The sequence below is a fragment of the Homalodisca vitripennis genome, chromosome 4, assembly GCF_021130785.1.
Source record: "Homalodisca vitripennis isolate AUS2020 chromosome 4, UT_GWSS_2.1, whole genome shotgun sequence".
Lineage (NCBI taxonomy): Eukaryota > Metazoa > Arthropoda > Insecta > Hemiptera > Cicadellidae > Homalodisca > Homalodisca vitripennis.
Window position 1 is genome coordinate 82,661,910 of NC_060210.1, and position 14,192 is coordinate 82,676,101.

Sequence of the window (14,192 nt, forward strand, 5' to 3'; positions counted from 1 at the left end):
ATTTGTAAAGCTAATTAAAGATCACAATATCCCTGTCCAGGACGTCTGTCAAGACGGTTTTATTTCTCTACAAGATTAGACAATTTGGTAACTTTAAGTATTGTTAGAATTAGAATTAATTATTTTAAAATTACTTTATGTTTTTAATCAAACTATGTCTATGTTTAAACTGCTGACACGGAGAGTTTATAACAAAATATCAGTCAGAATAAAACTATATAAAGCACAAACACATTTGGATTAATATTTTAAGATTAAACATCAGCTACCAATTTCTTTAGAAATTATTAGGTTTACATCCACCCACAGATTTGATGTGAAGACCTATAAACATTTGTTCTGGAAATGAAAGAGTATGCAAATACCATTTCAATTTATTTACATTAATTAATTTATATTAATTGGATTGTAGATGAATTATTTGAAGGATGAGTAATTGTTTAAGTTTACTTTTTTAAAGTTTGAAATAAGAATTATTTCACTAGATGAAGTTATAGACACTTCAATTCCAGTTACTTACATATGTCGTGTCCATTTTGTGTATTTTCGTAATTTATATAATGTTATGGAAAAGCTCACTTTTTGATACAATTCCATTGGACAGATAGTGATACTTTATAATAAAATTAGTTAATAATAATATTACGTTTTTGCCTTTTAAAGGAGCTATTGACTCAGAATGAAACTTGCATATCTGTACGACTACCTTCCCTAAATAAATATAAAAGTCATAGTCTAAGTAAGGAAACTATGAACTGTTACAATAATTAATACCCAGGGAAGGTGGAGACGTTTAACCAAGCGTTAAGAGGTTAACTGAGCGCTTACCTTTGCAGCTGAAGGGGTTAACACCTGGTTAGGCTAACATTTCCCCGAGGAGAACTCTGTTAATGGTGCTATCCTGGGGTATTAAATTAGCACCTGTAACGAACAGCTGAAGCGGGTACATTTTTACCCTAAATGTGTCGCGAAAGAGTCCTTACTTAAAGTAAAACTGAACGAAGATTCTTAGAGCATTGGGAAGATTTTAAATTGATAAACAAAAATAAAAATTACAAAATTTGATAATTTACTAATGGTATCAAATTAAACATGAACTGTTTACATTGCTCATGACAAAACAAGGTGGCTTCCCTGAGGTTGTATTTGAAGTATATTGCTACATATTATGTTACTACGTCACATGTTAAAATATTGTGTGAGTGTACTCAGTTTGTCTAAACATTTATTCATTTTGCAATCGTCTCGTTTCAGCCATAATAGCTTATAAGAGCACTGTAAAATGTTCACTAACGCTTAGCCAAATCCAATAGAGTGGCATCCACCATCACCAATCTCGATGTTGCTTATAAAGAAATGAAGCTTCATGTAACAAATAGTCTATATAAGTCTATAGATCAGTTGTTTCTTGAGATATCTTACGGACAAGCAGGCAGCTGGAGACGAATATTTAGTCAATAACATCGGAATTAACGTTTTAAATCTTTTTATGAGAACTTGGAAATCCCGCAAATACGAAGTTACGGGTAAAGTTCTACTTAGTGTAGAAGCAGTTGTAGTTCAAATATTGGTTTTATAAGGATCGTTCTTTCTTGTAAATAGGTGAAAGCTCCTACGTAAAGGCATTTTATACCTGAATACCAAAATCAATATCACATTCGATTAATTCTGTCTCGACTGAATAGGTGTAAAATTATTAACATAGATGGATGCGTTATCTGCTGTAGAGTGCTAAGAAACACTAGCGCTTAGAGGCTACCATATGTTTATACCACAAACAGTCAACTTGTAACTTGTGTCGATGATGATGGATGAAGTCCTCAGATTGGAGGAGATATGATGATATACGACAGGGAGGTAAATAGGGTAATTTTACTTTATAGAATCTCGGAATATGATTTAAACAACTCCATTAACATAAATATATATGTATATCAGCAACCCCCCCCCCCCACAAACAGTACGCGATAAAGCAAGTTATAGAAGTCCAAACCAACTGACCTGTATCCACGGTGACGTCAAAAAGTTTGGCGACCAGGAAGCGGCTGTCCGGAGTTCCCCGGGCAAGGAAGAGGCTGCCACGGTCAGCGTGAGTTAGCAGTCCGACATTGACCAGGATCTTGTGGCAGAGGACGTCGATGTCAAGCTCATTGGAGACATCGCGGATCAACTCCATAAAAAGTTCTCCTTCGTCCAGCAACCCCAACTGGCGGCGCCACTCTCCGCTGACTCGAGGCCTGCCACAAGGAACGTATTCGTTGGAATATCCAGAAAAAAGAAATTAAAGTCGATCTAAAATTATTGCCTAAAAATATCCAATACTTCAAAAAGCGTGTAAAACCTTTTTGACGTGTAATGTTAAGTAATGAGTATTGCCGGTTCGTAATAATTATTCATCAGATGACAGAACTTATCGTCTGTCTGTCTGTCCGTACCTTACTCTCAATCAGCAGGTCTCCACTAGGAACAGAGAAGGAATTTAAAATATAAGTTGAGTTAAATCTATCAATAATTAATAATAATAAATAGTTTTATTAATATAATTTTTCAACGTTGTCTATTTGAATAAAGCTTATTTTATTTAAGTTGGGGACAAAACAGTTACAGATTTTATGTTATACTGCCAGTTTCATGTTGTATACAATATTTTTATAATACATCATATACAGTTTGACGCCTTTACATTTAAAAGTTTTGGGGTTCAGTATACATTTCAATGTGGATTATAAAACTTATCACTATTAAATAAACTAAATTAATTAGAAATTTCATCATCTAAAAGTATGCAACTATAATAACCAATTTCCTCACAAATCTGACTTGATAAGGTATTAAGTTAATTAAGGTTAAAGAAATATGTAGTCTCTTTTAATCGAAGCAAAAGGAGGAAACCAATGAGGAGCAAAAGCTTTATTTTTCAGTAACAATTCAGCATTTCTTGAACTTAAATTGCAACTCCTTGTGTCGCTGACACGTGGTAGAATTTGTGATTACATTTTTGAGGTGAAGGTAATATTTAATGTTTATATAATATTTTTTGAATGCAATTATATTATGAGATTAAATGCAGTCATTGTACAATAGTGTTCTGTATAAACAAACATTGCTTATGCAGATCATTACAATGATTATCTTAAGGTTCTTAGAAAAAGAATTTTGACATTTAAGAGTAAGGAAGAATGAACAGCTCCACCAACCAACCCAGTTTTCCAAAATCAAATAAACAAAGATAATATACGGCGAGCGCAGAGGCTGAGATCGCATAAGAAGGTGCGGTGAAGTGTGCAAGTGACGGAGCAAGGGAGCGAGTATAAAAAAAAATCCATGCATGAAAACGTTGTAGTGATTTTCTTCTTCCTCGTGTACTTGGAAAACAAAATATTTCTCATACAACTTGTTTTATGTTTTAGTAAAACAATACCAAAAGAGAATATGTTTGAAACCTATGCCAGTCTGAAGGTAATATTTTAAAGTTTTAATTTGAATTAAAAGAATTAGTTCTTGAAAAAATTAATATCTTAGTAACATGCGAATTTAATTTTAAACAACATACACACTTTTAAACATTGTTTAAACGTTTCTGTATAATACTGCATACTAATGTTTAGGTTGCAAAAATTGTTAGGAGGAAATTGAAAAAAGAGATATATTTAACTTAAAAATACTGTTATTAACATATCTATGAAAAATGTTACATCATAAATAACAGCTCACACAATTTCACGACCAGTGATCAAAACATCTTCAAATCTTTTACTAACGGTTTGTTACACAGAGTTGTTTAAATATTAACTAATTTGCTTTATCATCAGAAAGTATAACTGCAGACGTTTTAGTCTGTTTTATGTTACGTTTTACAAACTTTTACGTTAATGAAATAATAAAGTATTAATTAAGGAAACCTAACATTAGTTTGTACAAAATGTTGTTTAAATCCTAATTTTTCAATCCTTGAGAATATATATATATATATATGCTTGAGGATTTTCTTGAGTACTAAATTGATATATCTAACAGAAAACCGATTTATATTGATTCATTAATAATGCTTAAGATATTTATAAATAACGAACGCTATTTTACCTCGAGTAATAAATAAAACACGTAATTGAACACCGTGGCAAGTTTAACATCGTGAAACAAAGCTCTTATCAACATAATCTCCTTGTCAACTTGATCTCCTTTGTCGTCAATACAACTACTTCGTCATAGTAACAGGATAATCAAAACCCACTGGTCAATTTAACTGCTTAACCAACACTATATAATATAAACAGTATACTTGAGTAAATTTGTCGCTGTTTAAATTATCTTCCTGGTTGAATTATCACCTCGATCAAATTAACATGAAATAATTATGTACTCAACTTAACCTACCAACTAGATTAACGCCCTTGTCAACTTAATGATTGACCAAAATTAACAAACTGCTCATGATGTTTTACCGTGTCTTCACCCTTTGTCATTCGCAACAGTAATATTTTATCGGGAGTAAGTCTGCCTAACCTTCTGGTCGAGTGAACCCTCCAGAACATAAATATGTTATATTTAAACACACACACACACACACGCACGCACGCACGCACGCACGCATGCACGCACGCACGCACGCACGCACACACACACACACAAATATATATACAGGGTGATTCATGACGTTCTCCCCCCACTTCTACAGCACATTGTACTAGTAAAAATAATGAAAAAATGTTATATAAACATAGGTCCGAAAACGCTTCGTTAGCGAGTTACCAATTTAACAAAGTTATTGTACATCAAACTTAAAAAACCATTGTTTCGTGCCCCAATTTTTTGCATTTAACCCTGAATTCCTCAAAAACTACTACAGGTACAGTTCTGAAACCTATTTTATTAGCTTTATCAGGTAAAAATACATAAGAATCCACGATATTTCTTACTTAATTAACCTTTCCAAAAGTTCAGTATGGCTTTATTTTACTCTTTACCCAGGAATTCAGGCGAAATCTTTCGCTAGCTGTAACTCGCTAACGAAGCGTTTTCGGACCTATGTTTATATAACATTTTTTCACTATTTTTACTAGTACAAAGTGCTGTAGAAGTGGGGGGAGAACTTCATGAATCACCCTGTATATATATATATATATATATATATATATATATATATATATATATATATATATATATATATATATATAACATACCCAACGGGACTCGATCCCGGATCTCTCACTTGCCGAGTGTTTAACATATATATAATTAAACAAAATTATATATATGTTTAAATCTAAAAATTAACCATAACTTTAGAATATTGGCATATAAAGTGCAAAGGAGAAGAATTTTCAATTTTCAGAAACTCATGAAAAGATTCCATGCCATGATGCCATATGAAAAATATATCATCGATGAAACGTACCCTTTTCAGTGGTTAAAGATTTTGTTAGGCTAGAAAGTTCTTCTCAAATTCAAATTTCAAATAACACATATATATACAGGGTGAGTTTTTTAAAGTTATCCAATAGCTAACTTTTTAATTACACGACTTAGCACCACACTTTAAATTTGGAACTTGCTCAATTTTAACTTTCACTCAGGGATACACTTTCAAATTTTTTGAAGATGGCCGCCATTTTCCAATATGGCGGTCAACTTTAAAATCTCTTATGGAACACCCTGTATTTTATGTTGTTTTTAGATTCTACTCAACAAAATAATACATTTTTGCTTTTGAGAGTTTTTCAATATCTCTAATGGTTCAGGAGCTACGTGGACTGGAAGTTTTCATAATTTTTGCCAATATGGCGGCCAACTTTAAAATATTTTATGGAACACCCTGTATTTTATGTTGTTTTTATATTCTACACTACAAAATAAGACATTTTTGCATTTAAGAGTTTTTCTATATCTCTAATGGTTCAGGAGCTAAGTTTTCGGATTTTTTCGGACTGATGATAAAAACTTGCAGTCCACGTAGCTCCTGAACCATTAGAGATATAGAAAAACTCTTAAATGCAAAAATGTCTTATTTTGTAGTGTAGAATATAAAAACAACATAAAATATAGGGTGTTCCTTAAAATATTTTAAAGTTGGCCGCCATATTGGCAAAAATTATGAAAACTTCCATTCCACGTAGCTCCTGAACCATTAGAGATATTGAAAAACTCTCAAAAGCAAAAATGTATTATTTTGTTGAGTAGAATCTAAAAACAACATAAAATACAGGGTGTTCCATAAGAGATTAGTTGACCGCCATATTGGAAAATGGCGGCCATCTTCAAAAAATTTGAAAGTGTATCCCTGAGTGAAAGTTAAAATTGAGCAAGTTCCAAATTTAAAGTGTGGTGCTAAGTCGTGTAATTAAAAAGTTAGCTATTGGATCACTTTAAAAAACTCACCCTGTATATATATATATATATATATATATATATATATATATATAATATATTATTTAATAACTGTACATTTAAAACTGTAAATGCAGTATTTTGTCAAGGTATAATAAATACAATAGTATTCCATATTGATTTAGGATTCAAGATTCAAGATCTTTATTCGTAAATGCAAAATACATTTTTACATTACACGTCAAAATACTAAAACTATATCTAACTTAACAAATCTCTTACACAGTAAAAACATTTATCAAGAAAGTGTGTCTTTAGTTTTTTTTTAAATAAACGTAGATTTTGCTCATTTTTAATATTCAATGGCAATGCATTGAAAGCTTTTGCACCCAAGTGGTATGGACCCCTCTCAAATGCGCTAGTACTATGTGCAGCCACAGATATCAGCCCTCTTGATCTGGTCGGATACTGATGGTAGTGTCCATTGCTTACAAAAAGCTTTGGATTGCCCTTAACAAAAGAGCATAGCTCGTACCCCACCAGACCCGCCAGAGTAAGTATTTTTAATTCACCGAAAAGAGGTTTACAAGTTTCGAATCTCCTACGTCCTGAGATGATTCGCAAACACCATTTCTGGAGGACAAATACTCTATTAAAATTTACTACACTGGATGGACCCCAGAACATTAACCCGTACCTCAAAATCGATTGAACGTGAGAAAAATATACTGTTCGTAGAACCTCTTGGCTACAGACCTTACAGAGGATACTATTTGGTCGCACTATAAATAATTAAAATAATTAAAATGTTGTTATTATTTATTTATTTAGCGTATGATCATTATACAATACGGTATCAACACAAATCAAAACAAAGGTAGGTACCAAAAATATTATTTTTCAAATTTCAATTAATCGTACCCTCGTGGTGCACTCTTGGTAACGAAAAATATCTATCACTATGCTACAGTAATTTACCTACCAGTCTCTCTTGGCTAGCAATACGATACAGGTCTTAATAGATATTTTATTATTACTTTATTTTATATATATACTTATTTTGAAGTGTATATATATATATATATATATATATATATATATATATAATATAATTTTCGTTACACATCAGTAACACCAATAATTAGTATTATCTCAATTATAAGTGCACGACCTCGATTTGCGTGCTTCAGTTGCAAATTAGAACTGGGTGATGCCAATATAATATCCCGTTCCGTGCATGTTAATTAGATAAATATATAGTTATGTGAAAACTCATATTAATGAATAAATAATAACATGAATTAAATCAAATAGTGTATTGTATTGTTATCAGTTCAGTGTTTGGAATAATTTGTTTATACATACGTTTAGAGTTCACGTGACATAGTAATTGCATGGAAAGCCAATTAACTGGTTTACTATCCAACATAAATTTAATGGAACCCATTTCTCTACCAATAAACCCACTAACATGGCCATTAACATGAATATTGAGTTTTGTTACCACTTTGCCTAATTTTGCTGATACAAGCTTATTATTATCGTATACAGTTTTATGATGGGCGTACAGATAAAAATGTTGTTTGTAGTTTTAACACTTTTTTATTATAAGGATCTACTGTTTACTTTAATTTTAATGGATAAATTACTTGGAATAGTACTAAATAGACCACACGTTAAATATGCAATACAATGGTCTCTAGCGCACACAAATATACTATATATGGTATCTGGAATGTTTAGTAGCGCTATTTATTCAAGACCTAGCAAATTCTAAAGACAAAAGTTACTTCTTTTTCTTATTTTCCTGAAAATATACTGTTGATCCCTTTATTTTCTCTCCCCAAAAGAAACATTTATTTAAATATCTTACAGAGCCTCTTTAAAACGTATTGTTTCGACGTCGCATGTCCGCCTGCCTGTATGTGTATAACTCTTGATACAAAGATCATAGAGGCTTGATAGTTAGTATACAGGTTCTTCTTGGTCTAAAGAGACTCTATTGATTTTGTGATCAAAGGTCAATGACAGTCCGTCCATCCGCCAGTCCGTTTGTGTGATAACTCTTCATACAGAGATCGTAGAGGCCTGAGCGTTAGTATATAGGTCCATTAAATATAGAAACGTTCTCTTTGGTTGGAAAGTGTTCTCTTTGGATGTGTTTTGAAACAATTACTTATCAATCTGAAGCAGACACAGTGTACCGCGACTTATGTAAGCTATTATATAAACTACTGCTACTTGGTGTACTTTTAGCTGTAAAAACTGACTATAATAGTGGTGTACTAGTTTCAACAGTGGACTCCAACAGCTACATAATACTTCGAGTTTTTTGTAAATCTCAAAAACATACGTAGTATTCGGCAATAACAATATAAACATTTGATTATCAAAGATCATCGTTACAGCGATTGAAGAGAAATAATTTAAGTAATGTCAAATATAGAATAGTGAACTGATTTATCAAATTAAGTGCAGTATTCTATAACAATCCAACTAGTAATATAAATATGGAAGTTTGGATGTGTGTATGATTTTTCCCCTTAAATCGCGTGAAAGCCAAGGAACTTTTATATTTAAATGTTGCATGAACCTAGTTGAACACTAAAATAACCTATAGGCCTATTTACGTTTGGAAATTAAAATTATTATTATTAGCCAGTAATTATTGTTGTACAGAGAGTTCATCCAGATCAAAATAAAAGTTTTCTTTTTAGGTAGTTTTAATTATAAATAAAAAATAGTTAATTTTATAAATAATTATGTTTGTCACGTATGTAGGTATGTTTAGTCTTGTATAAGAAAATACGTTCCAAATATCAATGATATAAATACTAATTAACAATATGAATAAACTTTTAACACTTTTAAACTTTTATTTTCTTGTACGATGTACATTTCGGAATCATTGATTCCATCTTCAGGTACAAAATAAGGTTAAGTTAATTGTAAAATAAATAATTAAAATCAATTTGTCATGTGTTTTTTGCTGATATATTCCTTGACAACATAGCAGACAAATTCATACTAAGCGATAAAAACAAACATCTAACACAAATAATTTATTATTACAGATACGTTGATGATATAATATGTCTATTCAAAGGAAATGAAAGACAAATAGACATGTTCAAAAACTACTTAAACCAAATTCATCATAATCTAAATTTTACTAATCTAAAAAAAATGGGTTTATATCCATTATTTTGGGCTATGTATTTAATAATGTTTAATTCATTATAAAAATCTTCAGTTGTCATTGGAATTTTGTGTAATCTGTCGATCATTGATTTGAATGCAGCCATTTTTTGGTGATATGGGTGATTCGATGAGGAAGGAATAACTAAATCTGTGTATGTCGGTTTTCTGTAAATTTTGAAATTGTGTTTTTTGTTGATCTTGGTTATAGTCAAATCAAGGTAGTTTATTGCATTATTTTCTTCAATTTCACTGGTAAAATTTAGATTATGATGAATTTGGTTTAAGTAGTTTTTGAACATGTCTATTTGTCTTTCATTTCCTTTGAATAGACATATTATATCATCAACGTATCTGTAATAATAAATTATTTGTGTTAGATGTTTGTTTTTATCGCTTAGTATGAATTTGTCTTCTATGTTGTCAAGGAATATATCAGCAAAAAACACATGACAAATTGATTTTAATTATTTATTTTACAATTAACTTAACCTTATTTTGTACCTGAAGATGGAATCAATGATTCCGAAATGTACATCGTACAAGAAAATAAAAGTTTAAAAGTGTTAAAAGTTTATTCATATTGTTAATTATTATAAAACACTTTTGGAGGCTACATCTCTAATATAAATACTATTTAACTGTTATTACATATGGACATTGGGAATTTACTTAAGTGCTGATATAAAACCAGAAACAACATTTCGAGTACTCGCACGCCAGATAGTTTTATGTTGGTTGTGAGCGCAGTGTAACGACATGCACATTTTATAATTTGGTAGAAAAAATAACGTGCAGGAAGTGCTGATGAAGGTTATAATGTGATCACATATATGCCGTACTGCGCTATCAGGGGAACAGAGGGTCTGCAACTTTTGGTGAAGAACAAGAGGTGATAGAACAGAAATCCGGGATGGCCCCGCAAATCAGGAAGGACCCTTTAAGCAATTATCGTAATCCCAAAGATTATTATTGTAAAACTTAGAATTTCAATAGAATCGATTATACGATTGAATGGAATGTTTACATGAATTAATAATGATTTCAACACAGAAGTAATAGATACATTCAATAGTACTATGGAGTACTATCATTCCACACAATAGACGCAGACTAAGGAAGTGATAAACAGGTTGTCCCGTAACTCTCTGGACATGGTATACTACGTTATTGCTCAGGTCAAGATAAACATATTTCACCATATAGACATGGGTCTGCGATGCTTAGTCCCCATTTGTCTGTCTGCATGCGTTTTTTAGAAAACATATTTAAATCGAATAATAAATGACTTATTTAGAGCAAATATACTGTGACAAGACATGGCCCACATTGAGGTGGTCAGCGAATAGCCAAAAAACAAAATCTGAATAAACGGCAGCTCTCAATGATGCCATGTCTTGTCCACAGTAAATATACTCTAAATAAATGATTTATTATTCGATTTAAATAATTTTGGTGTCATTAGATTTGCGGTAATATCCTCTAATAACTGTTATTCTTGTAGTTCAAGAGAAAAACTGGTGGTTTTCAAAATATTCAATGTTTAAACGTTTGTTGGCCGTCATCTTGAAAATGCTACAGATAATTTAATGATATTTTTTCACTGACTGGCCATGTTATCATAAAAATTTTAACCAAATATGTTATAATTTAATTTATTTGTTTGTTTTTGAGGTACAGACAGACAGATGAGGAATTAAGTATCGAAGATCCATGTTCATATGGTGAAATATGTTTGTCTTGACCTAAGCAATAACGTGGTGTACCTTTGTTCAGAGAGTTAGCGGACACTCTGTGGATCAATAGAAATGAGGTACCGAAAGACAGACGAATCGTTATTTTGAAAGAGTCCTAACTAATAATAATTATAAGTGCAGTTTCTGAAGACGCCGCCTACGTGTTTGGAGTAAGGTAAGTTTGTTGTGAACCTTTAGAGTAAAGTTAATATGAATTTAGAAAATAAAACAGGACTGAGGCTTTAGTAGGCGCCTTGACAGTTTTTTTTCTATTTTGATTCTAGTTTGGAACATTTGGTTCACATAAAAAGCAAATTTGAATCTGTATTATAATATCGATACAGAATTTTAGGCTAGGATTCAGCGGCATGAATACAGCCATGAGAGAAAAACGGAAGTAAATCCGTTTCCAGTAAATTACAGAGGATAATAAAAGTATAAAATTTACGAGATCCATCTGTGGCTCATGTCAGGAACGTCATAACCCCAGAGTTACAGCGTGACATCGTCACACGTGGTTTATGTGTCGGGGTTGTGGGTCCGCAACATTGCGCTACAGCAATATTTCGTGGCTGTCTTATCACGTACTTGACACACTGCAGTATATACTGCAGCAGTGTAACAGTGGAACACAGAGCAGTATCATACCCGTCTGGGGCATGGTTTCATGGCTAAAAAGCATCCATTTACAACATTTTTAAACTTTGGTCCATTATGTTAATAGAAATAGCGGGCCTTCCTCAGGGGTCTAACCTCACTCAACGTATTCCAATGTTTCCCCTTCTTCGGCATACGAAGTAAAAGTTATAGGTATTAATTTTGTTGAATAAATATGTGATTAAATCAGGAGAAGAGTATAATACCACTTATTAGAACAGGTGCTTAAACAAATTTAATCCTGAAATAACAGTTTAAAAATTACTATTTTACATTTAAAAGACAAGAAGGGCATCTTAAATCTTATCAAGAGCAATAACCTGAGTCAAAGCAACATTTTTAGCTGCTAAGTACTTTGAACTTGACTTAAATTAAGGTGTGATATATGACAAGATTAAGTTTTAATTTTGATTCAAAGAAAAATTTTAATTCTAGGAAAAAACCGACAATAGCATGTGCATTTAATTTTAGACAACATAAACATTTTTTCGATGATAGTATATATATTTGCGATTGCTTTATCCAATGCTGGGATATATGTTTGCGACTGCGGTCACTTCATCCAATAGGTGCGGTGAATGTCACTGTCTACTGACGCTTAGTACACTGCCACACCACTTTGTATTAAATGTCAGGCAGTCTACATACCGAGGTAGCCACTACGGCGCTATACCTTTAAATTAAAACAGAGAAAAGACCTCAAAACTACCGTCATTAACCGTAGCATGGAAATCTAGGTATTTTTATAAGCAATCGGATACATTAAAGGATCGAAGGAACGACAAAAAGATTTTGTGATGTTTTGCTTTCTAAATTATATTTTATTTAGGATAAATTTGTAATAAATATGAGGAGTGAGAAATTAGCTCAGATATTTAGGTGATGCCAAGAGTTCAAAGGAACCATTGTTTTCTGGTACAAGTTTAAGTGAATATCCGCCAAACTTGGCTCCTTTCCGAACTAGAGTAATGTTACTCAGTATCGAGTAACAGTAATAGTATTGAGTTGGTGCTGAAAATGCAAAATTTCTCAAAAGGTCAACTGAAGCTCACATACTCCTTAGAGGAATCAGAATTCAACTGATCTCATACGCAAACAAGTGAGACATGCGTAAACATTTTTGTTTGGAAGCAGAATACCAGAATTTGATTAAAAACTGTATAATCTGATTTCCTTCACTGGAGAATAAAATCTTTTCGCCTTAACATCTCCTCAAGCATCGGAGTGATTCCTTGGTATACGGGACTTAGCAGTCTAAAGCGCCCATTGGAACTTCAGCTGGTTTCCTAGTTCTCCATCCTCCAGTGTGTGCTATGTCTATATGTTCTTCGATCACAATAATATTTAAGCCAACACTAGTAGGGTAGTAAAATGGAATAATAATGTTAGTGAAACCCTGAAATCCGCATTGGAGTAAAACAATAATATAAAAACTAAAAAAAATTGAAAAACTAATAGGGTGATTATTTTTTCGGAATGGTTGAATAATTAAATTTCCTCAAACAATTTTCAACACCAGCTTCTCGTAGTTTAAAAGGAATATCTTATCCTAATATTGAAACTAATTTAAACTTTTATTCATAAAAATACACATTAATTGATTAAATTAAAGCACTAAAGATTTTCGTGATCTCTTTGCTTCCTAAACTGGACAATCCTTGCAATTAAAAAAAATGTATATAAAAAGTAAACATTCAACCAATAACTTTAACAAAATCTAGAACATATAAAGTCATTGACCTGCTGGTTGGAGACCTGGCTCGCTTGATCGGCGAGGAGGCGAGCCAGGTGTGGAAGAGTTCGGAGGCGACTGAAGTGTTCTTGCAACGGAACTCATCCCCCACCGACAGTGAGGCCCGACTCTCCGTGCGCGAGTAGACGGGCGGTGCCGGCGACACAGGGGACCTGGGAGACCGTGGTATCACGGGCAACTGGTGACTCTCCTGGTATCGTCTTATCAAGCGCGTGATCAGCTCTGCGCTGGCATGCTCCTCCAGGTACTTCTCCAGCAGTTCGGGGTGTCTATCCAGCAGACTACATAACGTCGTCTCCTGGGGAGAGATACAGAAGTAAGCATATACCTCTTGAAGACAGGTTTACTACTGTAGAGTTTAAAAAATGTAAAATTCTTCTGATAGTTTTGTCTGTTATAGTATAACTATTTTATAAATTAAAAAGTAACTATAAGCGGGTTGCGGTATTTTTGTGAAGGCCCCAAGTTGTCAAACAATGAAATTATACTTTTTATATAATTACTAACAATTTAAACCATAC

General features: G+C 32.5%; 1 protein-coding gene across 6 annotated transcripts in view; it reads right to left on the bottom strand.

Moving 5' to 3' along the window:
- LOC124359652 (cGMP-specific 3',5'-cyclic phosphodiesterase-like) overlaps window positions 1-14,192 on the bottom strand; it is a 507,337-nt gene that overhangs the window by 55,337 nt on the left and 437,808 nt on the right. For all 6 annotated transcript variants that reach the window (XM_046812571.1, XM_046812573.1, XM_046812572.1 and 3 more), the window contains 2 exons: window positions 13,659-13,969; window positions 2,002-2,237 (listed from right to left, as the gene is read on the bottom strand). In XM_046812571.1, coding sequence (XP_046668527.1) covers window positions 2,002-2,237; window positions 13,659-13,969 — 547 coding nt within the window. The remainder of the gene's footprint in view (window positions 1-2,001; window positions 2,238-13,658; window positions 13,970-14,192) is intronic.